We start from the raw sequence: 25,451 nt of genomic DNA on the forward strand, positions 1-25,451 counted from the left end.
AGAAACTTCTGGAAGTTTTGGGGGGGGCTCCAGGGTGGGACTTGAGGCTCTCTGAATTGAGGGGGGGTCCCCAGGGAGGACTTGGGGTCTTTGGGTGAGCTTTGGGGGTCCCCAGGGAAGATTTGGGGTCCCTGGGTGAGCTTTGGGGGTTTCCAAGGAAGATTTGGGGTCCCTGGGTGAAGTTTGGGGGTCCCTGGGTGAGGTTTGGGGTCCCTGGGTGAAGTTTGGGGGTCCCCAGGGAGGATTTGGGGTCCTTGAGTGAGGTTTGGGGGTCCCTGGGTGAAGTTTGGGGGTTCCTGGGGTTGGTTTTGGGGTCCCTGGGTGAGTTTTTGGGGTCCCTGGGTGAAGTTTGGGGTCCCTGGGTGAGATTTTGGGGTCTCCAAGGTAGTTTTGAGGGTTCCTGGGGGGTTTTGGGGTCCCTGAGTGAGGTTTGGGGGTCCCTGGGGTTGGGTTTGGGGGTTCCTGGGGCTGTTTTGGGGTCCCTGGGTGAGTTTTGGGGGTCCCTGGGTGAGATTTTGGGGTCCCCAAGGCAGTTTTGAGGGTTCCTGGGGGGGTTTTGGGGTCCCTGGGTGAGGTTTGGGGGTCCCTGGGGTTGGGTTTGGGGGTCCCAGGGCAGTTTTGGGGGTCCCTGGGGCTGTTTTGGGGTTCCCAAGGACGACCCCCGCCCTCCATCCCTGTCGCCATGGCAACGACCCGACGCGGGGCGCGGTCTCCATGGCAACCGCCGCAGCGCCCCCTAGCGGCCGCAGCCCCCCCCGCCCGCGCCGCCGCAGCGCCCCCTAGCGGCCGGGAGCCCTTCGCGAGCGGGCTTTTAATTAACTTTATTGAACGTGATTAATTAATTACAGAGATGGTAAAACCGCACGGCGGGGGGGGTGGGGGAGGGGGGAAAGGAGGGGGAGGGGCGGCGCGGGACCCCCCCCTCCCCTCCCCCCTCCCCCTCCTCGCACCTATTGCTCGTTTGTTTTTGGGGAGGGGGAGGGGGGCAGTGCCAGCAGAGGGGAGGGGTCCCCCCCACCCCCCCCATTTCCAGGACCCCCCCCCCCCAGACCCCCAGACCCCCTCCCCACACCCGGGAGGTGCCGCCCCAGCCCCTCCTGCCCCGAACTGGGAGCACTGGGAGCACTGGGAGGGGAATAAATACAATCTTCCAATATATTAAAACCCCCCTGGGGGGCGCCGGGGGCTTTTTTTTTTTTTGGGGGGGGGTCGGGGTTGGGTTTTGGGGTGCGGGGGGTCGTGGGGACCCCCGCGGGGGGGTCACATCATGCCCAGCTGCAGGAGGGTGTTGGCGTACATCATGGGCTTGACGTTGGGGTGAGGCTGGGGGGGGGCAAAAAGGGGGGTTCAGGGGGGGTTGGGGGGGACGCCCCCTCCCCAAATTGGCAGCCCGGACACGGCCTGAGCACCCCGAAAGCTCCTGGGGTCACCCCGTGAAGGTGAGAGGCAAAAGAGGCCACCCAAAAAAAGGATGAGACCCCCTAAAAGTCCTCCCAAATCACCCCTAGGACCCCCCCCAAAATGAGACCCCCAAGAATCCCCCCAAAAGGATGAGACCCCTAAAAGTCCCCCCAAATAAACCCTAGGACCCCCCCAAAAAGGATGAGACCCCCTAAAAGTCCCCCCAAAAGGATGAGACCCCCCCCAAGAACCCCCCCAAAAGGATGAGACCCCCAAAAATCCCCCCAAATAACCTTTGGGACCCCCCCAAAAGGATGAGACCCCCCCAAAAGGATGAGACCCCCTAAAAGTCCCCCCAAATCACCCCTGGGATCCCCCAAAAACGATGAGACCCCGCCAAGAGCCCCCCCCCAATAACCCCTGGGCTTCTCCCCCCCATAAATTTGAGACCCCCAGCGTTTTTGGGGATCCCTGTGTTGGATTTTGGGGTCCCTGGGTTGTATTTTGGGGTCCCTGGGTGGATTTTGGGGTCCCTGGGTGGATTTTTGGGGTCCCTGGGCAGATTTTGGAGTCCCTGGGTGGATTTTGGGGTCCCTGGGCAGATTTTGGGGCTCTGGGTGGATTTTTGGGGTCCCTGGTCAGATTTGGGGGTCCCTGGGGTGAATTTTGGGGTCCCTGGGGTGGATTTTGGGGTCCCTGGGTTGTATTTTGGGTTCCCTGGGGTGAATTTTGGGGGTGCCAGAGCCCCCAGACTCACCACTGCTGTGAACTGGTGGAAGTCGGGGCGGAGGTCGCTGCCCCGCAGGTGGATGTAGGAGCCCTTGTTGCCCATCTGGTCACTGCAGGGGACATTTGGGGACATTGGGGACACTGGGGGACAGCACAGTGCAACCCCCATGGGCCACCGAGGCTGGGGGACCACCAGGGATGGGACATTTGGGGACACTGGGGACATTTGGGGACACCACAGCACAGCCCCAGTGGGCCACCGAGGCTGGGATCCATGAGGGACAGGGACATTTGGGGACATTGTGGCTCAGGGGACACCTGGGGACAAAACCAAGGGGACAAGGTGGCTCAGGGGACACTGGGCTTGGGGACATTTCAGGTCAGGGGACACCGGGCTTGGGGACACTGCAAATCAGGAGACACTGGGGACAAAACCAAAGGGACAAGGTGGCTCAGGTGACACTGGGCTTGGGGACATTTCAGATCAGGGGACACCGGGCTTGGGGACACCAGACCAAGTGACCAACGTGGCTCAGGGGACACCGAACCGAGGTGACACTGGGGGACAAACCCAAGGCCACAGCGCTCCCGCCGTGTCCCCAGATGTCCCCAGCCATGTCCCCAGATGTCCCCCAGCCGTGTCCCCAGCTGTCCCCAGCTGTCCCCAGCTCTCCCCAGCCATGTCCCCAGCAGTGTCCCCAGCTGTGTCCCCTGTGTCCCCAGCCGTGTCCCCAGCTGTTCCCAGCCATGTTGCCAGCAGTGTCCCCAACAGTGTCCCCAGCAGTGTCCCCAGCTGTGTCCCCCGCCGTGTCCCTGCTGTCCCCAGCAGTGTCCCCAGCTGTCCCCAGCTGTCCCCAGCCATGTCCCCAGCCGTGCCCCAGCCATGTCCCCAACAGTGTCCCCTGCTGTCCCCAGCTGTCCCCAGCCATCCCCAGCTGTCCCCAGCCGTGTCCCCAGCTGTCCCCAGCCGTGTCCCCTGTGTCCCCAGCCATCCCCAGCTGTCCCCAGCCGTGTCCCCAGCCATCCCCAGCTGTCCCCAGCCGTGTCCCCTGTGTCCCCAGCCGTGTCCCCAGCCGTGCCCCTGCCGTGTCCCCTGTGTCCCCAGGCGTGTCCCTCACCAGTAGTTGGGGGCGGAGAAGACGGTGACACAGCGGCCATCGTGGGCCACCTCGTAGCCCTCGGGCTTGACCTCGTGGCTGCGGATGATCAGCTCCAGGCGGTTCCGCTCCAGGAAGCGCTTGGTGACATCGGGGCCAAACTGGCAGCTGACCCCCCGCTTGCTGACCGACCGCCCGTTCTGGGGACATTGGGGACATTGGGGACATTGGGGACATTGGGGACATTGGGGGCATTGGGGACATCATGGGGACATTGGGGACATTGGGGGGATTGGGGACATTGGTGACATTGGGGTGATTGGGGACATGTGGGACATTGGGGACATCGGGGACATTGGTGACATCGGGGCCAAACTGGCAGCTGAGCCCCCGCTTGCTGACCGACCGCCCGTTCTGGGGACACAGGGACACCATGGGGACATTGGGGACATTGGGGGCATTGGGGGGATTGGGGGGATTGGGGACATTGGGGATATCAGGGACATTGGGGACATTGGTGACATCGGGGCCAAACTGGCAGCTGACCCCCCGCTTGCTGACCGACCGCCCGTTCTGGGGACACCATGGGGACATTGGTGACATCATGGGGACATTGGGGATATCAGGGACATTGGGGGGATTGGGGACATCGGGGACATTGGTGACATCAGGGGACACCCCCAGGGGACAGCAAGGTCAGCTGGCATGGGGGAGGTGGTGGCGGGACTGGTGGCATTGGGAGGGTGGGGACAGGAGAAGAGAGAGTGGCACTGGGACACCAGGACATGGCAGAGGGTGGCACGGAAAGGGACAGCAGCAGGGCTTGGGGACAGGGCAGGGGACACCCCCAGGACACGGGGACACCCCCAGGACGTGGGGACAAGGCAGGGGACACCCCCAGGACATGGGGACAGGGCAGGGGACACTGCCAGGACCTAGGGACACCCCTGGGACACGGGGACAGGGCAGGGGACATCCCCAAGGGGGTGACAGCTCACCTGGGGCTGGGGGTCAGACCAGAGCAGGTCACACATCGGCCCTGGGGGGGGACACAGGGGGGGTCACAGCTCAGCCCCGTGCCTTGGGGACACCGTGGGGACACCGTGGGGACACCGTGGGGACATCCCGGGGGGTCCCGGTCCCACCTGAGTCCGGGGGCTGCCGGTTCCGCTCGATCTTGCGGATGTCATCGAGGGTCACCCCGTCCTCGCTGAAGAGCCCCCCGTGCATGATCTGGGGGGACACGCCGTGGGGACGTTGGGGACAGCAGGGACGGGGCACAGGACACCCCGAACCCCAGGGGACAGCGACAGCGACGGGGGGGGTCAAAGCCCCCCAATTTTAGGTGGCTGCTAAATAGGGATCCATTACAATCAACGGGGCTGCCAGATAGTGACCCAAAACAACTGCCAAATAGGGATCCATTAGTGCAAATGACAGCTGCCACATAGTGAGCCAAAACACCTGCTAAATAGGGATCCATTACAATCAACGGGGCTGCCAGAAAGTGAGCCAAAACACCTGCTAAATAGGGATCCATTACAATCAACGGGGCTGACAGAAAGTGAGCCAAAACGGCTGCCAAATAGGAATCCATTATTGCAAATGACAGCTGCCACATAGTGAGCCCCCCAGACGGCTGCCAAATAGGGATCCACTCCTGAAAATGACAGCTGCCAGAAAGTGAGCCAAAACGGCTGCCAAAAAGAGATCCATTCAAATCAACGGGGCTGCCAGAAAGTGAGCCAAAATGGCTGCCAAATAGGGATCCATCAGAGCCAATGGGCGCTGCCAGATAGTGACCCCCGGTGCCGGTGTCCCCTCGGTGTCCCCTCACCAGGACTTTGCCGTTGATGCACTGGGCCAGCGGCAGCCACTCGAAGACCTCGCTGAAGAGCGCGAACATCTGCGCCGTGTACTTGGCCTTCACCTCGCCCTCGAAGCCGTAGATCTGGTTCATGTTGTCCGTCTCGTGGTTCCCTGAGGGGACACGGGGACAACTGCCATGCCTGGGGACACTGCCCGGGGCTGGGGACACTGCCACACCTGGGGACACTGCCACACCTGGGGACACTGCCCGGGGCTGGGGACACCACCCGGGGCTGGGGACACTGCTGGGGCTGGGGACACTGCCGGGGTTGGGGACACTGCCTGGGGCTGGGGACACTGCCACACCTGGGGACACTGCTGGGGCTGGGGACACTGCCGGGGCTGGGGACACTGCCCGGGGCTGGGGACACTGCCACACCTGGGGACACTGCTGGGGTTGGGGACACTGCCTGGGGCTGGGGACACTGCCCGGGGCTGGGGACACTGCCACACCTGGGGACACTGCCGGGGTTGGGGACACTGCCTGGGGCTGGGGACACTGCCCGGGGCTGGGGACACTGCCACACCTGGGGACACTGCCTGGGGCTGGGGACACTGCCCGGGGCTGGGGACACTGCCACACCTGGGGACACTGCCGGGGTTGGGGACACTGCCTGGGGCTGGGGACACTGCCCGGGGTTGGGGACACTGCCGGGGCTGGGGACACTGCCCGGGGCTGGGGACACTGCCACACCTGGGGACACTGCCGGGGTTGGGGACACTGCCTGGGGCTGGGGACACTGCCCGGGGTTGGGGACACTGCCACACCTGGGGACACTGCCGGGGTTGGGGACACTGCCGGGGTTGGGGACACGGCTCCCAGTTCAGGGTGGGACAGTCCCAGGAATGTGGGGTGGGGGACGTGGGACAGGGAATGGCCCCAGGAGGGACAGGGGACAAGGGCTGGGGACAGGGGAGGTGGCCCTGTGACACAGGACAGGGTCCTGCACCCCGCGGGGGACATGGGATGTGCCCCACAGTGGGACAGAGGGGACACGACCCCATGATGTGGCACCACGAGCTGGTCTTGGGGATGGGGACAGGGATGTCCCCAAGGGATAGGGATGTCCCCAGCCCTGATGGGACAGGGATGTCCCCAAGGGGCAGGGATGGCACCAATCCCAAAGGGTCAGGAATGACACCAATCCCAAAGGGACAGGGATGTCACCAAGGGACAGGGATGGCACCAAACCCAAAGGGACAGGACAGGGATGTCACCAAGGGACAGGGATGGCACCAAACCCAAAGGGACAGGGATGGCACCAAGGGGCAGGGATGGCACCAATCCCAAGGGACAGGGATGTCACCAAGGGACAGGGATGGCACCAACACCAACCCTAAGGGACAGGACAGGGATGTCACCAAGGGACAGGGATGTCCCCAACCCTAAGGGACAGGACAGGGATGTCCCCAAGCCCAAGGGACAGGGACAGGGAGGAGACAAAAACTCCCCAAGATCTGCCAGAAAGTGATCTATAGCGTACAACAAGCGCTGCCAGATAGTGATCCATCGGGACAATGGGGACAATTGGGGACAACTGGGGACAGCTGTGGGGACACGACCCGCCCAGACCCAGCCGGGGGGGCCCGGGCCGCGCCCCCCAGGCCCTGGCAGTACCTCGGAGCAGGTGGAAGTGGTCAGGGTAGAGCAGCTTGAAGCCAAAGAGCGTCAGGATGACCTCGACCGAGAAGGAGCCGCGGTCCACGAAGTCCCCGTTGAAAATCTGTCACCAGCTGAGGACAACGACACCCCCGGCGTGTCCCCGGTGTCCCCCCCGAGCCCGCCCCGCCCCAGGGACCCCCGGGGTGTGGATACGTAAGGGTTGGCCTCGGAGGGGAGCCCGTTGAGCTCGAAGATGTTCAGCAGGTCGTAGAACTGCCCGTGCGTGTCCCCGCACACCGTCACCTTCTCCGTCTGCCAAGGGACACGCGGCGGTGGCACCCGCGTCACCGCGCTGGCACGGGGGGGACACCCCGGGGACGCCCCCCCGGCCAGGGGAACCCACCTCCTTCAACGTGGTCTCCACCAGGGTGGGCAGCTTGGCCAGCACCTCCTTCACCTGCACCAGGATCTGCGCGGCGGGGACACGTGGGGACACGTGGGGGGACACGTGGGGACAGCGGGGTTTTGGGGGGGTTTTGGGGGGTTTGGGGGTACCTGGTAGGCACATTTCCTGTGGAGTTTCTTCTGGTCCTTGTACCATTGCATCAGGTCCTTCATGAAGGCCAAGGTCACCCGGCCGTCCTCCAGCTTGGGGCCGCTGTACTCGTCCTCGATGGCTGCGGGGACAGAGGGGACAGAGGGCTGACAGTGGGGTGACAGCGAGGGGACAGAGGAGTGACAGAGGGGTGACAGCCCCGGGACAGTGTGGGGACAGCCTGGGGACACGGTCTCCCACCGTGCCCCAAGGACAGGGGGTGCTGGGGACCTCTAAGCCCCTCCAAGTGACCCCTAAACCCCAAAAAGTGACCCCTAAGCCCCAAAAAGTGACCCCTGAACCCCTCAAAGTGATCCCTAAGCCCCCCAAAGTGACCCCTGAGCCCCCCAAAGTGACCCCTGAGCCCCTCAAAGTGACCCCTGAGCTCCCTCAAGTGACGCTTAAGCACCCAAGGTGACCCCTGAGCCCCTCCAAGTGACCCCTGAGCCCCCCTAAGTGACCCCTGAGCCCCCCTAAGTGACCCCTGAGCCCTACAAAGTGACCCTGAACCCCCCGAAAGTGACCCCTAAGCCCCTCAAGTGACCCTAAGCCCATCCAAGTGACCCCTGAGCCCCCCAAAGTGACTCCTGAACCCTCTAAGTGACCCCTGAGCCCTACAAAGTGACACCTGAGCCCCTCAAAGTGACCCCTGAGCTCCCTCAAGTGACGCTTAAGCACCCAAGGTGACCCCTAAGCCACTCCAAGTGACCCCTGAGCCCCTCCAAGTGACCCCTGAGCCCCCCTAAGTGACCCCTGAGCCCTACAAAGGGACCCTGAACCCCCCGAAAGTGATCCCTAAGCCCCTCAAGTGACCCTAAGCCCATCCAAGTGACCCCTAAGCCCTCCAAAGTGACCCCTAAGCCCCTCAAAGTGACCCTGAGCCCATCCAAGTGACCCCTAAGCCCCCCAAAGTGACCCCTGAGCCCCTCAAAGTGACCCTGAGACCCCTCAAAGTGACCCTGAGCCCCCCAAAGTGACCCTGAACCCCCCGAAAGTGACCCCTAAGCCACTCCAAGTGCCCCCTGAGCCCCCCAAAGTGCCCCCTGAGCCCCCCAAAGTGACCCTGAACCCCCGGAAAGTGACCCCTAAGCCACTCCAAGTGCCCCCTGAGCCCCCCAAAGTGACTCCTGAACCCCCGGAAAGTGACCCCTGAGCCTCTCAAAGTGACCCCTAAGCCCCTCTTAAGTGCCCCCTGAGCCCCCCAAAGTGCCCCCCGGGCGGGCGGGGGTCTCACTCATGCTCTCGATGTCCAGCGAGTCCACCACGGAGCGCTTGTGCTCGTCGCTGGCGATGGCCCTCTCGAAGGCCTTCTGCTTGACGATGCGGTGGCACTCCTGGTACTTGAGCTTGGCGTCCTTGTCGTTGGGCCTCACCTTCACCACCTGCGGGGACAGCCGGGGACAGCTGGGGACAGCGTGGGGACAGCCAGGGACAGCGTGGGGACAGCGTGGGGACAGCTGGGGACAGCGTGGGGACAGCTGGCGACAGCGGGGGGACAGCCAGGGACAGCCTGGGGACAGCGTGGAGGACAGCTGGGGACAGCCGGGGACAGCCGGGGACAGTCCCTCGGGGGGTGGGGACAGCCCTTCGGGGTGTGGGGACAGCATGGGGACAGTCCCTCGGGGTGTGGGGACAGTCCCTCAGGGTGTGGGGACAGCCGGGGACAGCCGGGGACAGCCCCTCGGGGGGTGGGGACAGCCCCTCGGGGTGTGGGGACAGCATGGGGACAGTCCCTCGGGGTGTGGGGACAGCCAGGGACAGCTGGGGACAGCGTGGGGACAGCTGGGGACAGTCCCTCGGGGTGTGGGGACAGTCCCTCGGGGTGTGGGGACAGCCAGGGACAACCGGGGACAGCGTGGGGACAGCGTGGGGGACAGTCCCTCGGGGTGTGGGGACAGTCCCTTGGGGTGTGGGGACAGCCAGGGACAGCCGGGGACAGCGTGGGGACAGTCCCTCGGGGTGTGGGGACAGTCCCTTGGGGTGTGGGGACAGCCAGGGACAGCCGGGGACAGCCGGGGACAGCCCCTCGGGGGGTGGGGACAGCCCCTCGGGGTGTGGGGACAGCCGGGGACAGTCCCTCTGGGGGTGGGGACAGCCCTTCGGGGTGTGGGGACAGCATGGGGACAGTCCCTCGGGGTGTGGGGACAGCCAGGGACAGCTGGGGACAGCGTGGGGACAGTCCCTCGGGGTGTGGGGACAGTCCCTCGGGGTGTGGGGACAGCTGGGGATATGGCCCCAGGGTGTGGGGACAGTCACTCAGGGTGTGGGGACAACTGGGGACATGGTCTCAGGGCGTGGGGGACACTGACCCCAGGATGGACACGCTGACCCCAGGTGACCCACAGTGACCCCAGCATGGACACAGTGACCCCAGGATGGACACAGTGACCCCAGGACAGACACACTGACCCCAGGTGACCCACACTGACCCCAGGATGGACACAGTGACCCTGGGGATGTCCCCAGCCCTCCCCTGACCCCAGGACGGACACACTGACCCCAGGTGACCCACACTGACCCCAGGATGGACATGCTGCCCCCAGGGATGTCCCCAGCCCTCCCCTGACCCCAGGACGGACACACTGTCCCCAGGTGACCCACACTGACCCCAGGACGGACACACTGTCCCCAGGTGACCCACACTGACCCCAGGACAGACACACTGACCCCAGGACAGACACACTGACCCCCCCGGCTCTCACCATCTCGTAGTCGCGCAGCGCGGCCTTGAACTTGCCCAGGGCCATGTTGCTGGCCCTGTGACCCCAGGTGACCCACACTGACCCCAGGTGACCCACACTGACCCCAGGACGGACACACTGACCCCAGGATGGACACGCTGACCGCAGGGATGTCCCCAGCCCTCCCCTGACCCCAGAACAGACACAGTGACCCCAGGACAGACACACTGACCCCAGGACAGACACGCTGACCCCAGGACAGACACACTGACCCCAGGATGGACACGTTGACCCTGGGGATGTCCCCAGCCCTCCCCTGACCCCAGGATGGACACAGTGACCCCAGGACAGACACAGTGACCCCAGGACAGACACACTGACCCCAGGACGGACACACTGACCCCAGGACAGACACACTGACCCCAGGATGGACACAGTGACCCCAGGACGGACACACTGACCCCAGGACGGACATACTGACCCCCCCAGCTCTCACCATCTCGTAGTCGCGCAGCGCGGCCTTGAACTTGCCCAGGGCCATGTTGCTGGCCCTGTGACCCCAGGTGACCCACACTGACCCCAGGACAGACACACTGACCCCAGGACAGACACACTGACCCCAGGATGGACACGTTGACCCTGGGGATGTCCCCAGCCCTCCCCTGACCCCAGGATGGACACAGTGACCCCAGGACAGACACACTGACCCCAGGACAGACACACTGACCCCAGGACGGACACACTGACCCCCCCGGCTCTCACCATCTCGTAGTCGCGCAGCGCGGCCTTGAACTTGCCCAGGGCCATGTTGCTGGCGGCGCGCCGGTAGTAGCCCTTGACGTACTTGCCGTCGAGCTGCAGCGCGCGCGTGGCGTCGGCCAGTGCGTAGCCGTAGCACTCGGTGCGCAGGTAGGCCAGGCTGCGGTTGCCATAGTAGATGGCGTTGCAGGGGTTCAGCTCGATGGCGCTGCTGTACAGCTTCACCGCGTTCTCGTAGTCCTTGCCTGGCACACGCACGCACACGCATGTACACACGCGTGCACACGCGCAGGGATGCGCGTTGGCACGGGGCAGCGGGGAGGGACAGGGGTGCCCGGAGCACAAAGGGTCAAGTGGCCAGGTGACAAAGGTCAGGAGAGACCACAGCCCAAAGGGTGGGGGTGGCTGGACCCCAAAGGTCAGAAGTGGCCAGGTGCCAAAGGTCAGGAGTGACCAGGTCCCAAAAGGTGGGGTGGCTGGACCCCAAAGGACAGGGGTGACCAGGTCCCAAAAGTCAGGAGTCAACAGGTCCCAAAGGGTGGGAATGACCAGGTGCCAAAGGACAGGGGTGACCAGCTGCCAAAGGTCAGTAGTGTCCAGGTGCCAAAGGTCAGGAGTGACCAGGTCCCAAAGGGTGGAGTGGCTGGACCCCAAAGGACAGGAGTGACCAAATCCCAAAGGTCAGGAGTGACGAGGTCCCAAAGGATGGGGGTGGCCAGGTGCCAAAGGTCAGGAGTGACCAGGTGCCAAAGGTCAGGAGTGACCAGGTCGCAAAGGGTGGGAGGGACCAGACCCCAAAGGTCAGGAATGACCAGGTGCCTAATGGTGGGGGATCAACAGCAACAGATCCCACTCTGCCAGCCCCCACTGTCCCCTATAGATCCCAGCCTGCCAGCCCCACTGTCCCCTATAGATCCCACTCTGCCAGCCCCACTGTCCCCTATAGATCCCACTCTGCCAGCCCCACTGTCCCCTATAGATCCCACTCTGCCAGCCCCACTGTCCCCTATAGATCCCACTCTGCCAGCCCCACTGTCCCCTATAGATCCCACTCTGCCAGCCCCCACTGTCCCCTATAGATCCCACTCTGCCAGCCCCACTGTCCCCTATAGATCCCACTCTGCCAGCCCCCACTGTCCCCTATAGATCCCAGCCTGCCAGCCCCACTGTGCCCTATAGATCCCACTCTGCCAGCCCCCACTGTCCCCTATAGATCCCACTCTGCCAGCCCCACTGTGCCCTATAGATCCCACTCTGCCAGCCCCACTGTCCCCTATAGATCCCCATAGCTCCTTATTTGGCAGCCCCCGTTAACCGCCGTGGCTCCCTATTTGGCAGACCCGTTAATCCCCGTTAACCGCGGCAGCTCCCTATCTGGCAGCCCCCATTACCCCTAATGGATCACTATCTGGCAGCCCCCATTACCCCTATAGCTCCCTATCTGGCAACCCCCATTCCCCCAATGGCTCCCTATCTGGCAGCCCCCATTACCCCTATAGCTCCCTATCTGGCAGCCCCCATTCCCCCTAATGGCTCCCTATCTGGCAGCCCCCATTACCCCCAATGGCTCCCTATCTGGCAGCCCCCATTACCCCTATAGCTCCCTATCTGGCAGCCCCCATTACCCCCAATGGCTCCCTATCTGGCAGCCCCCATTCCCCCAACGGCTCCCTATCTGGCAGCCCCCATTACCCCCAATGGCTCCCTATCTGGCAGCCCCCATTCCCCCAATGGCTCCCTATCTGGCAGCCCCCGTTCCCCCAATGGCTCACTATCTGGCAGCCCCCGTTCCCCCAATGGTTCAATATCTGGCAGCCCCCATTACCCCCAATGGCTCACTATCTGGCAGCCCCCGTTCCCCCAATGGTTCAATATCTGGCAGCCCCCATTCCCCCAATGGCTCACTATCTGGCAGCCCCCGTTCCCCCAATGGTTCAATATCTGGCAGCCCCCATTACCCCTAATGGATCACTATCTGGCAGCCCCCAGTACGTCTAACGGATCACTTTCTGGCAGCCCCCATTACCCCCAATGGATCACTATCTGGCACCTCCGTTACCCCGCACTGCCCTCAGCGGCTCCCTATCTGGCAGCCCCTATTCCCCCTATGGCTCACTATCTGGCAGCCCCCGTTCCCCGCCGTGGCTCCCTCCCCGCTAGCCCCCGCTGCCCGCCGGTACCTTTGAAGAACTCGTTGGCGCGGGCCTTGAGCTCCTCGGCCCGTTCGAGGTCGGCGGAGGTCGGGGGCCGCCCGGGGCCGGCGCCGCCGCCGTTCCCCGCCCGCTCTCCCTCCGCCATGGCCGGGCCGTAAAGCGCCGCCGCCGCCGCCGGGCGCGGCCGCCAACCGCCGCTGTCGCAAAGCCGCGGCGGGAGGGGGGAGCGGTGTCGTAAACGGGGGGCAGCGGGGCGGGCGGGGGTCGCGGGGTCCCCGGGGGTCCCCAGTGTCCCCGAGGGTCCCCGAGGGTCCCCAGGTGTCCCCAGGACCCTGCCGTGTGTCCCCTGTGTCCCCATCACTCCCTGTGTGCCCCCAATGTCCCCAAGTGTCCCCAATGTCCCCAGGGCCCTGCCTTATGTCCCCCCAATGTCGCCACCATCCCAAATGTCCCCAAATGTCCCCAATGTCCCCGATGTCCCCATGATGTCCCCAGTGTCACCAAATGTCCCCAATCCCCTCAGCGCCCCCAATGTCCCCCCTGTCCCCAATGTCCCCAATGTCCCCAAACCCTCCCAGTGTCCCCAAATGTCCCCGATGTCCCAAATGTCCCCAATCCCCCCAATGTCCCCAATCCCCCCAGTGTCCCCAAATCCTCCCAGTGTCCCCCCAATGTCCGCAATCCCCTCAGTGTCCCCAATGTCCCCAAAGCCCCCAGTGTCCCAAATGTCCCCAATCCCCATTGATGTCCCCAAATGTCCCCCAATGTCCCCAAACTCCCCCAATGTCCCCAGTGTCCCCAATGTCCCCAAACCCCCCCAATGTCCCCAGTGTCCCCGATGTCCCCAATCCCCCCAATCCCCCCAGTGTCCCCAATGTCCCCAATGTCCCCAAACCCCCCCAATGTCCCCAATGTCCCCGGTGTCCCCGATGTCCCCAATCCCCCCAATGTCCCCACTGTCCCCAATGTCCCCAATGTCCCCAAACCCCCCCAATGTCCCCGGTGTCCCCAGTGTCCCCGATGTCCCCAAACCCCCCCAAACCCCCCCAATGTCCCCAGTGTCCCCGATGTCCCCAATCCCCCCAATGTCCCCAATGTCCCCAATGTCCCCAATGTCCCCAAACCCCCCCAATGTCCCCAATGTCCCCAATGTCCCCGTGTCCCCGGTGTCCCCAGTGACAGCCGCAGCCGCGGTGCTTTCAGAGCGCTTTATGTGGGGGAGGGGACAGCCCGGGGGGGGGGGGAGGTGACACCGCGGGGACACCGCGGGGGGGGAGGGGGGGGGTCGTACAGGGACCCCCCAAAGCGCCGGGGTGGGGGAGGGGAGGGGGGGAGGGGTGTGCGTGTGGGTGCAGCGGCTCCGGGATGGGGGCTGGGGGGGGCTGGGGGGGTCTGGGGGTCCTGGGAGGGTTTTGGGGGAGGTTCTGGGGGTCTCCTGAGGAGGTTTGAGGGGGTTTGGGGGGGGTCTGGGGGGGGCTTGGGGGTCCTGGGAGGGTCCTGGGGGAGGTCTTGGGGGTTCCGGGGGGCTCCCGAGGGGGTTTGGGGGGGTCTGGGGGGGGTCTGGGGGGTCCTGGGAGGGTTTTGGGGGAGGTCTTGGGGGTCCCGGGGGGCTCCCGAGGGGGTTTTGGGGGTCCTGAGGGGAATTTGGGGGAGGTTTTCGGGGTCCCAGGGGGCTTCTGAGGGGGTTTTGGGGGTCTTGGGGGGGGGGTTGGGGGTCCCAGGGGGCTCCCGAGGGGGTTTTGGGGGTCCTGAGGGGAATTTGGGTGGGTTTGGGGGGTCTCGGGGGCTCCTGAGGGAGAATTTGGGGGTCTTGAGGAGAGTTTGAGGGTCCCAGGCGGCTCCTGAGAGGGAATTTGGGGGTCTTGGGGGGAATTTGGGGGGTTTGGGGGGTCCCAGGGGGCTCCTGAAGGATTTGGGGGGTCCTGAGAGGAATTTGGGGGGGGGGGTTGGGGGGTCCTGAGGGGAATTGGGGGGGTTTGGGGGGTCCCAGGGGGCTCCCGAGGGGGTTTTGGGGGGTCCTGGGGGGAATTTGGGGGGGGTTGGGGGTCCCAGGGGGTCCTGGAGAAATTTTGGGGAAATCTTGGGGGTCCCAGGGAGCTCCTGAGGGGCTTTTGGGGGTCCTGAGGGGGGGTCTCGGGGGGTTTTGGGGGGGTTTAGGGGGGATTTGGGGAGGGGTGGTCCCGGATTTGGGGAGGGGGGGAGGGGACACAAAGCCCCCCCCCCCCCAAAAGGGGCGATTTCAGCCCAGCACCAAATGGGGGAGGGGTCCCCAGCACCAAATTGGGGGGTGGGACCCCCCAAAGCACCAAATTGGGGGGTGGGACCCCCCAAAGCACCAAATTAAGGGTGGGGGGGTCCCCAAAATTGAAAATTTGTGGGGAGGGGGTGTCATAAATTGGGTGGGGGTCCCTGAGGGGAGGGTTTGGGGGTCCCTAATTGGGGAGGGGGATAAATTGGGGAGGAATTTGGGGGTCCCAGGGCGGTTTTATTTTGGGGAGGGGGGGTCAGGCGATGGCTTTCGGTGCCGCCCCCCCAAAAATGTGGATTTTGGGGAGGGGTCACCCCAATTTCGGGGGGTCCCAAAGCCAGGGGGGAGGGGTCGTTGCTGGTTTTTTTTTTTGGGGAGGGGTCGTCCCCCCCCTCAAGGAGCCCCCCCCGGGTTTTGGGGGGTCCCGGGCAGGGTCAGACCATCGGCCAGCAGCACTGGGGGGGGGACACAGCAATTATCGGGGTGTCCCCCTCCCCAAAAACCCGATTTGGGGGGGTCCCCTTAAATGTGGGGGTCCCCCCTCTGTGCCCCCCCTCCCCCGATATTGGGGGACTCCGATTTTTGCCCCCCACCCAATTTTGGGGTCTTCCCAACCACCCCCTCCCCCAAATTTGGGATCTTCCCAACCCCCCCACCCAATTTTGGGGTCCCCCCCCCCCATTTCTGGGGTCTCCCCCCCCCCATTTTTCGGGTTGCCCCCTCCCCATTTTTCGGGGTCCTCCCCATTTTTTGGTGTCCCCCCTCATTTTTGGTGTCCCCCTCCCCATTTTTTGTGTCCCCCTCCCCAATTTTTGTGTCCCCCTCCCCATTTTTTGTGTCCCCCCTCCCCATTTTAGGCCCCCTCCCCATTTTAGGGCCCACTCCCCATTGTTTGTGTCCCCCCCATTTTGTGCCCCCTCCCCATTTTAGGGTCCCCCCCCATTTTGGGGTCCCCTCCCCATTTTTGTGTCCCCCTCCCCATTTTTCTGCCCCCCTTCCCATTTTTGGTGCCCCCCTCCCCATTTTTGGGGTCCCCCTCCCCATTTTGTGTCCCCCTCCCCATTTTTGGGGTCCCCCCCTCCCCACTTTGGTGCCCCCCTCCCCATTTGGTGTCCCCCTCATTTTTTGTCCCCCCTCCCCATTTTGTGCCCCCTCCCCATTTTTCTGTCCCCCCTCCCCATTTTGTGCACCCCCCCCCATTTTGTGCCCCCTCCCCATTTTTCTGTCCCCCCTCCCCATTTGGTGTCCCCCTCATTTTTTGTCCCCCCTCCCCATTTTGTGCCCCCTCCCCATTTTTCTGTCCCCCCTCCCCATTTTGTGCCCCCTCCCCATTTTGTGCCCCCTCCCCGTTTCGGGGTCCCCTCACCCAGGGGCTGCTCCTGGCCCAGGCTCACTCCTGGGGGGTCCCCGCTCAGCAGCAGCCCCTGGGGGGGACACGGGGGGTGACAAATGGGGACAGGACACGCTGCCACCCCCCCCCCCCGGTGTGTCACCTCCCCGTGTCACCGCCCCGTGTCACGGCCCTGTGTCACCTCCCTGTGTCACCGCCCCCTCCCTTCCCAGTGTCCCCCAGTATCCCCCAGTGTCCCCCAACCCCTCCCAGGGTCCCCTCAATGTCCTTGCCCTGTCCCCCCAGTGTATCTCAATGTCCCCCCAGTGCCCTCCCAGTGTCCCCCCAGTGTCCCCAGTGTCCCTGTCCTGTCCCCACTCTCCCCAGTGTCCCCCAGTCCCCCCAGTGTCCCCCCCAGTCCCCCCCAATGTCCCCAATGTCCCCAGTTTCCCTGTCCTGTCCCCAGTGTCCCCCCAGTGTCCCCAGTGTCCCCCCCGGTGTCCCCAGTGTCCCCCCAGTGTCCCCAGTCCCCCCCAGTGCCCCCAGTGTCCCCAGTGTCCCCAGTCCCAGTGTCCCCCCCGTGTCCCCAGTGTCCCCCCCAGTGTCCCCAGTGTCCCCAGTGTCCCCAGTGTCCCCCCAGTGTCCCCAGTGTCCCCAGTGTCCCCAGTGTCCCCCCAGTGTCCCTGTCCTGTCCCCCAGTGTCCCCCCCAGTGTCCTCCCAGCGTCCCCGATGTCCCCCCAGTGTCCCCAGTGTCCCCAGTGTCCCCCCGGTGTCCCCAGTCCGCACCAGAAGCTGCGGGTCCAGCTCCGCCCGTTTCAGGGGCGCTCCCGGCTCCTCCGCGCTCGGCTCCCGCGGCCTGGGCAGCGCGTCAGGCCCCGCCCACAACCACACCCATGGCCACGCCCACACACACCCACACCCCATGGCCCCGCCCACAGACACACCCACAAAGGTCCCACCCACAGACACACCCACAATGGCCACGCCCACCGACACACCCACACTGGACCCACCCACAACCCCACACACAGAGGCCACACCCACCGTCACACCCTCCCAGGCCACGCCCACAGTCATAACCCCGCCCACACTCCCATAGCCACGCCCACAGCTCCATAACTACGCCCACAAGCCTGGAGCCACTCCCATATCCCCTTGGCCACGCCCACAACCCATAGCCACGCCTTCCATGCCACACCCACCACACCTTCCCATCTCCTGGCCACGCCCTTTTAAGCCACGCCCCACATCACAAAAACCCAGCCCCACCCCTTCAGAGCCACACCCATCCCAAAAGCCACGCCCACACCCACACCCTCCCTCCAAGCCACGCCCCTTGAGGTATTCCCCGAGCCACGCCCCCTTGGACACACCCTCACAGGCCACGCCCAGATCCACTTTCCCATACCATGCCTGCCGCCACACCCAACCAAGCCCCGCCCCTCATTAATTCACCCAAGCCCCACCCACCTCTTCCTAGCAGGGCGTGGCCGCGGGGCGTGGCCGAGGGCGGGGTCGCTGCCCCACCTGGGGAGGGCGTGGCCAGCCCGCGAGGGGGCGGGGCCTCGCCCGGGGAAGCTGCGGGCGCGGGGCCTCGGGGGCGGGGCCTCGGCCTTGTGGGCGGGCCCGTGGCGGCGCAGGCCCCGCCCCCTGAGCGGCTCGGCCCCGCCCAGCTGGAAGTCGCCGTCCATGGGGATGTAGGGGGCCAGCATGGCCAGGTCCAGCGGCGACTGCGGGGCGGGGCGGGGCTCAGGGGCGGGGCTGGGCTCGAGGGGGCGGGGCTTGGCTCGGGGGGCGGGGCTTAGGGTCAGGGGTGGGGTTTGCGGTCTGGGGTGGGGTTTGGGGTCCCATTCATGGGGTGCGGTTTGGGGTCAGGGGCGTGGTTTGGGTTCAGGGGCGGGGTTTGCGGTCCAATTTATCAGGTGGGGTTTGGGGTCAGGGGCGGGGTTTGGGGTTAGGGGCGTGGTTTGATGCCAGGGGCGGGGTTTGGGGTCCCATTTATGGGGTGGGGGTTGGGGTCAATGGCAGAGTTTGGGGTCAGGGTTTGGGGTGGGGTTTGGGGTCAGGGGCGGGGTTTGGGGTCCGATTTATCAGATGGGGTTTGAGGTCAGGGGGCGGGGTTTGGGGTCTGGGGTGGGGTTTGGGGATAGGGGCGGGGTTTGGGGATAGGGGCGGAGCTTGGGATCAGGGGCAGGGTTTGGGGTCAGGGGTGGGGATTGGGGTCCCATTTATGGAGTGGGGTTTGGGGTCAGGGGTGGGGTTTGGGGTCAGGGGCGGGTCTGGGGTCTCATTTATGGGGGAGGATTTGGGGTCGGGATTTGGGGTCCCCTTCTGTTTATGGGGTGGGATTTGGAGTCCCCTTCCATTTATGGGGTTGGGATTTTGGGGTCTCCTTCCTTTTATGGGTTGGGATTTGAGGTTGGGATTTGGGGTCTCCTCCCGTTTATGGGATGGGATTTGGGATCTCCTCCCATTTATGGGGTGGGATTTGGGGTCAGATTTGGGGTCTCCTGCCATTTATGGAGTTGAGATTTGGGGTTGGGATTTGGGGTTGGGATTTGGGATCAGATTTGGGGTCAAGATTTGGGGTCGGGATTTGGGGTCTCCTTCCATTTATGAGTTGGGATTGGGGTTGGATTTGAGGTCAGGATTTGGGGTCCCCACCCATTTAGGGGATGTGAGTCGTGGTCCCATTTATGGATTTGGGGTCCTCTCCCATTATGGGCTGGGATTTGGGGAGGGGGTCCAAGAGGGTCCCACGCCCCCTTTACCTGCAGGGTGGTCCCGGGGCCGCGGCTCCCCCCAAAAATCTTCTGTACCTGCAGCACCGGTTCGGCCCGGGGGGCTGGGGGCACAGCCACGGACCCCAAAACCCCCAGACCCAAAAACCCCAGAGCCCAAAACACCCAGAGCCCAAACCCCCCCCAGACCCCAAAAACCCCGGACCCCAAAAACCCCCAGACCCCAAAAACCCCAGACCCCAAAAACCAGAGCCCAAACCCCGCCCCCAGACCCCAAAACTCCCCCGACCCCCAAAACACCCAGACCCCAAAACCCCCAGACCCCAAAACCCCCAGACCCAAAAACCCACAGACCCAAAAACCCCCAGACCCCAAAAACCCCAGACCCAAAACCCCAGACCCAAAAACCCCCAGACCCAGAAACCCCCAGACCCCAGAAACCCCCAGACCCAAAACCCCAGACCCCAGAAACCCCCAGACCCCAAAACCCCCAGACCCCCCCCCAGTCTTTCTGAGACCCCCCCAGATCCCCCCAAGCTTCTCTGGGACCCCCCCGAGAGCCCAAAAAAACCTCCAGACCCCAAAGACCTCCCCCAAGAAATCCCCAAACTCCCCAGGACCCCCCAAAGCCCCCAGACCCCAAAGACCCCGCTCAAAAAATCCCCCAAACCCTAGAACTCCCCCCAAAAAAACCCCTGAGACCCCAAAGACCCCTCCCAAACAATCCCAAGATCCCCCAAAATCCCCCAGACCCCAAAGACCCTCCTCAAAAAATCCCCAAACCCCCCAGACCCAAAGACCCCTCCCAAACAACTCCAAAAACCCCATTAAAAAAACCCCGAATCCCCCCAGAATCCCCCCAAACAATCCAAGACCCCCAGAACCCCCCAAACCCCAAAGACGCCCCTCAAAAAATCCCAAGACCCCCCAGGACCACCCCAACCCCCCCCCAGACCCCAAAGACCCCCCCCCAAACAACTCCAAAACCCCATTAAACCCCCCAAAACCCCCCAGACCCCAAAGACCCCCTCAAAAAATCCAAACCCCAAAGACCCCCCCCAAACAATCCAAGACCCCCCAAAACCCCCCCAGACCCCAAAGACCCCCCCAAAAACCCCAAAACCGCATTAAACCCCCCCCAAATCCCCCCAAAAACCCCAGAACTCCCCCAAAGACCCCCCAAAAAAATCCCAAGACCCCCCAGGACCCCAAAGACCCTCCTCAAAAATCCCAAATCCCCCCAGATCCCAAAGCCCCCCCAAAACAACTCCAAAACCCCATTAAACTCCCCCTCAAATCCCCCAGAACCCCCCAAAGCCCCCAGACCCCAAAGACCCCCTCAAAAAATCCCAAACCCCCCCAAACCCCAAAGACCCCCCCCAAACAATCCAAGACCCCCCAAAACCCCCCCAAACCCCAAAGAACCCCCCCAAAAACCCCAAAACCCCATTAAAACCCCCAAATCCCCCCCAAAACCCCAGAACTCCCCCAAAGACCCCCCCAAAAAAAATCCCAAGACCACCCAGGACCCCCCCAGACCCCAAAGACCCCCCCAAACAATCCAAGACCCCCAAAACCCCCCCCAGACCCCAAAGACCCCCCCCCCAAAAACTCAAAACCGCCTTAAAAACCCCCCCAAATCCCCCAGAATCCCCCAAAACCGCATTAAAAACCCCCCAAAATCCCCTCAAAAACCCCAAACCCCCCCAAAAACCCCCAAAATTTCCCCGGGGACCCCCCCACTCACCGGGAGGGGCTGCGGGGGCGGCGCGGGGGGGCGGGGGGCGCCGGGGGGGGGTCGAAGATGGGGGCGAGCAGGCGGACGAGCTCGGGGGAGCAGAAGCGGCGGGGGTCCCTCTGCAGGGCGGCCTCGGGCACGTGGGAGGGGCGCACGAAGGCCAGGACCCCCGGGACCCCCGGCACCCCCAACCCTGGGGGGGAAAAGGAGGGTAAAGACCCCCGGAAAAGTCCCCAAATCACCCCAAAACACCCAAAAAAATCCCCAAAATAAACCCAAAACCGCCCCAAAACCACCCCAGAACCACCAAAAACGACCCCAAAATCATCCAGAACCACCCAAAAAATCCCAAATCCACCCCAGGACCCCCGGGACCCCCGGCACCCCCAGCCCTGGGGGGGAAAAGGAGGGTGAGACCCCGAAAAAAATCCAAATCACCCCGAGACCCCCGGAAAAATCCCCAAATTAACCAGAGACCCCCCAAAAACTGCCCCGGGACCAACAAAAACGACCCCAAAGTCATCCAAAACCACCCAAAAAATCCTAAATTCCACCCCAGGACCCCCGGGACCCCCGGGACCCCCCAGGCCTGGGGGGGAAAAGGAGGGTGAGACCCCCGGAAAAGTCCCCAAATTATCCCGGGATCCCCGAAAAAAAAAAAAACAAACCAAAATAAACCCAGAACCTCCCCAAAAACCGCCCTGGGAGCCCCCCAAAAAACCCCAAAATCACCCCGGACCCCCCCCCCCAGGACCCTCGGGACCCCCCCCAGACCCCAAAACCCCCCCAGAACCCCCCCAAAATCCCCCCAGTGGCTCCCAGTCCTTCCCAGTCCGCACCGAGGCTCAGGTCCAGCACGGCGTCCGGCGGGGCGGGGGGCGGGGGGCGGCGGGCGGCGCCCCCTCCCCAAATCGCGGCGCTGGGTCTGCTCCAGGGACAGCACCAGCCCGCGCTGCTCCACGCGGCTGCGCGGGAGGGGGCGTCAGGCCGAGACCACCCCCAAAAAAGGGGCTTGGGGGGGCCCCCGGGGGGGATTTTGGGGGTTCTCACATCCCAAAGAAGGGCTTGGGCGGTCCCCACCCCCCCAAAAAGGGGCTTGGGGGTCCCAGAGGGGGATTTTGGGGGTCCCCACATCCCAAAGAGGGGCTTGGGGGTCCCCGGGGGGATTTTGTGGGTCCCCACATCCCAAAGAGGGGCTTGGAGGGTCCCCGGGGGGGATTTTGGGGTCCCCTGCGACCCTCCCCAGTGTCCCCTGTGACCCTCAATGTCCCAAATCCCCCCGGTGTCCCCAGTGTCCCAATTCCCCCAACGTCCCCTCCATGTCCCCGATGTCCCCAGTGTCCCAATTCCCAGTGTTCCCAATTTCCCTGCTGTCCCCAATGTCCCCTCAATGACCCCAATGTCCCCATGCCCCCCCGGTGTCCCCACCTGAGCACGAAGTGCAGGCACACGATGCCCTCAGGGCTGTGTGACCCCAATGTCCCCAATGTCCCCAGTGACCCCAATGTCCCCAGTGTCCCCAATGTCCCCAATGCCCCCAATGTCCCCATACCCCCAGTGTCCCCAATTCCCCCCAGTGTCCCAATCCCCCCAATGTCCCCAGTGACCCCAATGCCCCCAGTGTCCCCAATCCCCCCCGGTGTCCCCAATGTCCCCATGCCCCCCCAGTGTCCCCGGTGTCCCCGGTGTCCCCACCTGAGCACGAAGTGCAGGCACACGATGCCCTTGGGGGCTGTGTCACCCCAGTGACCCCAGTGTCCCCAGTGTCCCCAATGTCTCCATGTCCCCCCGGTGTCCCCCGGTGTCCCCAATGTCCCCATGTCCCCCCGGTGTCCCCGTGTCCCCACCTGAGCACGAAGTGCAGGCACACGATGCCCTCGGGCGCCGCGCGCCCCCCGCCCATGACGGTGGCCTGGGTCTGCGCCCACAGGAACCCCCCGCGCTTGGCCAGGAACCGGTACTGGCTGGTGACAGCCTGGCCCTTGCTGAGCACTGGGGACACGGGGACATTGGGGACATTGGGGACATTGGGGACATCGGGGGGATTGGGGACATCGGGACATGGGGACACTGGGGACATGGGGACAGGAACCGGTACTGGCTGGTGACAGCCTGGCCCTTGCTGAGCACTGGGGACATCGGGGACATCGAGGGGATTGGGGACATTGGGGACATTGGGGACATTGGGGACATTGGGGACATTGGGGACATGGGGACATGGGGACAGGAACCGGTACTGGCTGGTGACAGCCTGGCCCTTGCTGAGCACTGGGGACATCGGGGACATCGGGGACATTGGGGACATTGGGGACATGGGGACATTGGGGACATTGGGGACATGGGGACATTGGGGACATTGGGACATTGGGGACACTGGGGACATTGGGGGGATTGGGGACATCGGGGGGGATTGGGGTCACCAGAATTGCATTTCCAGGTGCAGAGCACATTTCCCGTAGAATATTGGGGTTCCAGGTGGATTTTGGGGTTCCCCATGGAGATTTTGGGGTTCCCGAGGGGATTTTGGGGTCCTCAGGCGGATTTTGGGGTCCCCGGCGGGAGGTTGGGGGTCCCGAGGTGGTTCTGGGATCCCTGAGGGAATTTTGGGGTTTTTGAGTGGGTTCTGGGGTTCCCGAGAGGGTTTTGGGGGTTCTCAGGTGGATTTTGGGGTTCCTGAGGGGCTTTTGGGGTTCCCGAGGGGGTTTGGGGTTCCCGGGGGGTTTTGAGGTTCCCCACAGATATTTTGGGGTCCCGGGGGGTTTCTGGGGTTCTCCATGGACATTTTGGGGTCCCCGGGGGGTTTTGGGGTTCCCCACGGACATTTTGGGGTCCCCGGGGGGTTTTGGGGTTCCCCACGGACATTTTGGGGTCGGGGGCACTCACGGGTGTGCACGCTGCGGCTCAGGGTGTTGGAGTCGAGCGCGTGGACGAACTCGTAGAGGGAACAGCCCAGGAGCTCCTCGGGGTGGTACCCGGCCACCTCCCCGATCCTGCACCCCAAAAACACCGGGGGGACACCCCAACATCGCTCTGACCCCAAAATCCTGGGGGTGCCCGGCCCCCTCCCCGATCCTGCACCCCAAAAACACCGGGGGGACACCCCAACATCGGTGTGACCCCAAAATCCTGGGGTGCCCGGCCACCTCCCCGATCCTGCACCCCAAAAACACCGGGGGGACACCCCAATATCGGTGTGACCCCAAAATCCTGGGGTGCCCGGCCACCTCCCGATCCTGCACCCTCAAAAACACCGGGGGGACACCCCAAAAACACCGGGGAGTTACCCCAATATCGGTGTGACCCCAAAATCCTGGGTGCCCGGCCCCCTCCCCGATCCTGCACCCCAAAAACCACCGCGGCACCCCAAAATCATCAGAGAATTACCCAATATCGGTGTGACCCCAAAATCCTGGGGGTGCCCGGCCACCTCCCCGATCCTGCACCCAAAAACACCGGGGAGACGCCAGGTTTGGGGGATTTTGGGGATTTTTTTGGGAATTTCGGAGTGTGAGGGTTCACAATGTGGGGGGTGCTGAATTTTGGGGGATTTATGGGATTTTTGGGGTTCTATCTTTACAGGGTGCAACAAACCCAGAACCCGAGGGTCCCGTGGCGTTCCCGTGGGGGTCCCGTGGGGGTCCCATGGGGGTCCCGGGGGGGTCCCGGGGGTCTGGGGCTGCTGGGTTTTGGGGGATTTGTGGGATTTTGGGGGCCCAGAAGTGCCGAATTTTGGGTTATTAATGGGACTTTTGGGGTTCTATCTTTACAGGGTGTAACAAACCCAGAACCCGGAGATCCCGGGGGTCCCGTGGGGGTCCCGGGGGGTCCCGGGGGGGGTCCCAAGGGTTCCCGGGGGTCTGGGGCTGCTGGGTTTTGGGGGATTTGGGGGATTTTTGGGGCCCAGAAGTGCCGAATTTTGGGTTATTAATGGGATATTTGGGGTTCTATCTTTACAGGGTGTAACAAACCCAGAACCCGGAGATCCGGGGGTCCCGTGGGGGTCCCGGGGGGGTGCCGGGGGTCTCACCTGTCGTCGCAGTAGGTGAACTTCATGTCCATGGAGTGGCGGGTGAGCACGGTGCCCGAGCCCAGCGGCGCCTCGATGGCGCCGGGGTGCGCGATGGCCTCGCAGATCAGCACCAGGCAGCGCAGCGGGGGCTCGCCGCCCCCCGCCCCGCGTACGTCCGCATGTGCCCCGCGCAGTGCAGCACCTGGGCGGGGGCGTTGGGGGCGGGAATCAGCGGGAAATGCCCGGGAAACGATCGGATTTACACGGAAATACAGAAAAAAACCCGCCGGGATTTACCCCAAAAAAATGCCCCAAAAAACGCTCGGGATTTACACAAAAATCAGAAAAATCCACAAAAAATCTGCTCGGGATTTACCCAAAAGTGCCCCAAAAACGGCTCAGGATTTAAGCAAAAATCCAGAAAAATCCAGGAAAAAAACGCTCGGGATTTACACAAAAATCCAGAAAAATCCACAAAAAAACCGCTCGGGATTTAC

General features: G+C 63.8%; 3 protein-coding genes across 3 annotated transcripts in view; all 3 read right to left on the reverse strand.

Moving 5' to 3' along the window:
- Nucleotides 1-1,022: 1,022 nt before the first annotated feature.
- PPP5C (protein phosphatase 5 catalytic subunit) lies at nt 1,023-13,062 on the reverse strand. The gene is made up of 13 exons (XM_064402205.1): nt 12,915-13,062; nt 10,738-10,979; nt 8,529-8,676; nt 7,255-7,376; nt 7,103-7,168; nt 6,913-7,011; nt 6,715-6,820; nt 5,065-5,207; nt 4,373-4,460; nt 4,226-4,266; nt 3,249-3,427; nt 2,159-2,240; nt 1,023-1,323 (listed from the first exon to the last, which is right to left on the reverse strand). Exons 1-13 carry the CDS (start codon nt 13,030-13,032, stop codon nt 1,261-1,263), a joined length of 1,497 nt encoding a protein of 498 aa, XP_064258275.1. The 5' UTR covers nt 13,033-13,062; the 3' UTR covers nt 1,023-1,260.
- Nucleotides 13,063-14,914: 1,852 nt separating this feature from the next.
- On the reverse strand, nt 14,915-19,319 carry LOC135288818 (hypoxia-inducible factor 3-alpha-like). Its single transcript, XM_064402211.1, has 5 exons — nt 19,238-19,319; nt 17,937-18,196; nt 17,253-17,322; nt 16,502-16,559; nt 14,915-15,590 (listed from the first exon to the last, which is right to left on the reverse strand). The coding sequence occupies exons 2-5, from the start codon at nt 18,176-18,178 to the stop codon at nt 15,529-15,531; spliced, it is 432 nt and encodes a 143-aa protein (XP_064258281.1). The 5' UTR covers nt 18,179-18,196; nt 19,238-19,319; the 3' UTR covers nt 14,915-15,528.
- A 1,631-nt stretch (nt 19,320-20,950) lies between these two features.
- Nucleotides 20,951-25,451, reverse strand: part of LOC135288756 (hypoxia-inducible factor 3-alpha-like) — a 23,071-nt gene continuing 18,570 nt past the window's right edge. The window contains 6 exon segments of the mRNA XM_064402149.1: nt 20,951-21,138; nt 21,312-21,337; nt 21,785-21,910; nt 22,793-22,937; nt 23,829-23,935; nt 24,973-25,156. Coding sequence (XP_064258219.1) covers nt 20,951-21,138; nt 21,312-21,337; nt 21,785-21,910; nt 22,793-22,937; nt 23,829-23,935; nt 24,973-25,156 — 776 coding nt within the window.

The sequence above is a fragment of the Passer domesticus genome, chromosome 35, assembly GCF_036417665.1.
Source record: "Passer domesticus isolate bPasDom1 chromosome 35, bPasDom1.hap1, whole genome shotgun sequence".
Taxonomy (NCBI): Eukaryota; Metazoa; Chordata; class Aves; order Passeriformes; family Passeridae; genus Passer; species Passer domesticus.

Coding starts and splice junctions, on each gene's coding strand:
- PPP5C (XM_064402205.1), bottom strand. CDS start 13,032: ATGGCGGAGGGAGAGCGGGCGGGGAACGGCGGCGGCGCCGGCCCCGGG. Junction 4,267..4,372: donor CCGGCAGCCCCCGGACTCAG/GTGGGACCGGGA, acceptor GTCCCCCCCCAG/GGCCGATGTGTGACCTGCTC. Junction 2,241..3,248: donor TTCTCCGCCCCCAACTACTG/GTGAGGGACACG, acceptor TGTCCCCTGCAG/TGACCAGATGGGCAACAAGG.
- LOC135288818 (XM_064402211.1), bottom strand. CDS start 18,178: ATGCTGGCCCCCTACATCCCCATGGACGGCGACTTCCAGCTGGGCGGG. Junction 16,560..17,252: donor AGCTGGACCCGCAGCTTCTG/GTGCGGACTGGG, acceptor TGTCCCCCCCAG/GGGCTGCTGCTGAGCGGGGA. Junction 15,591..16,501: donor GGGCCAGGAGCAGCCCCTGG/GTGAGGGGACCC, acceptor TCCCCCCCCCAG/TGCTGCTGGCCGATGGTCTG.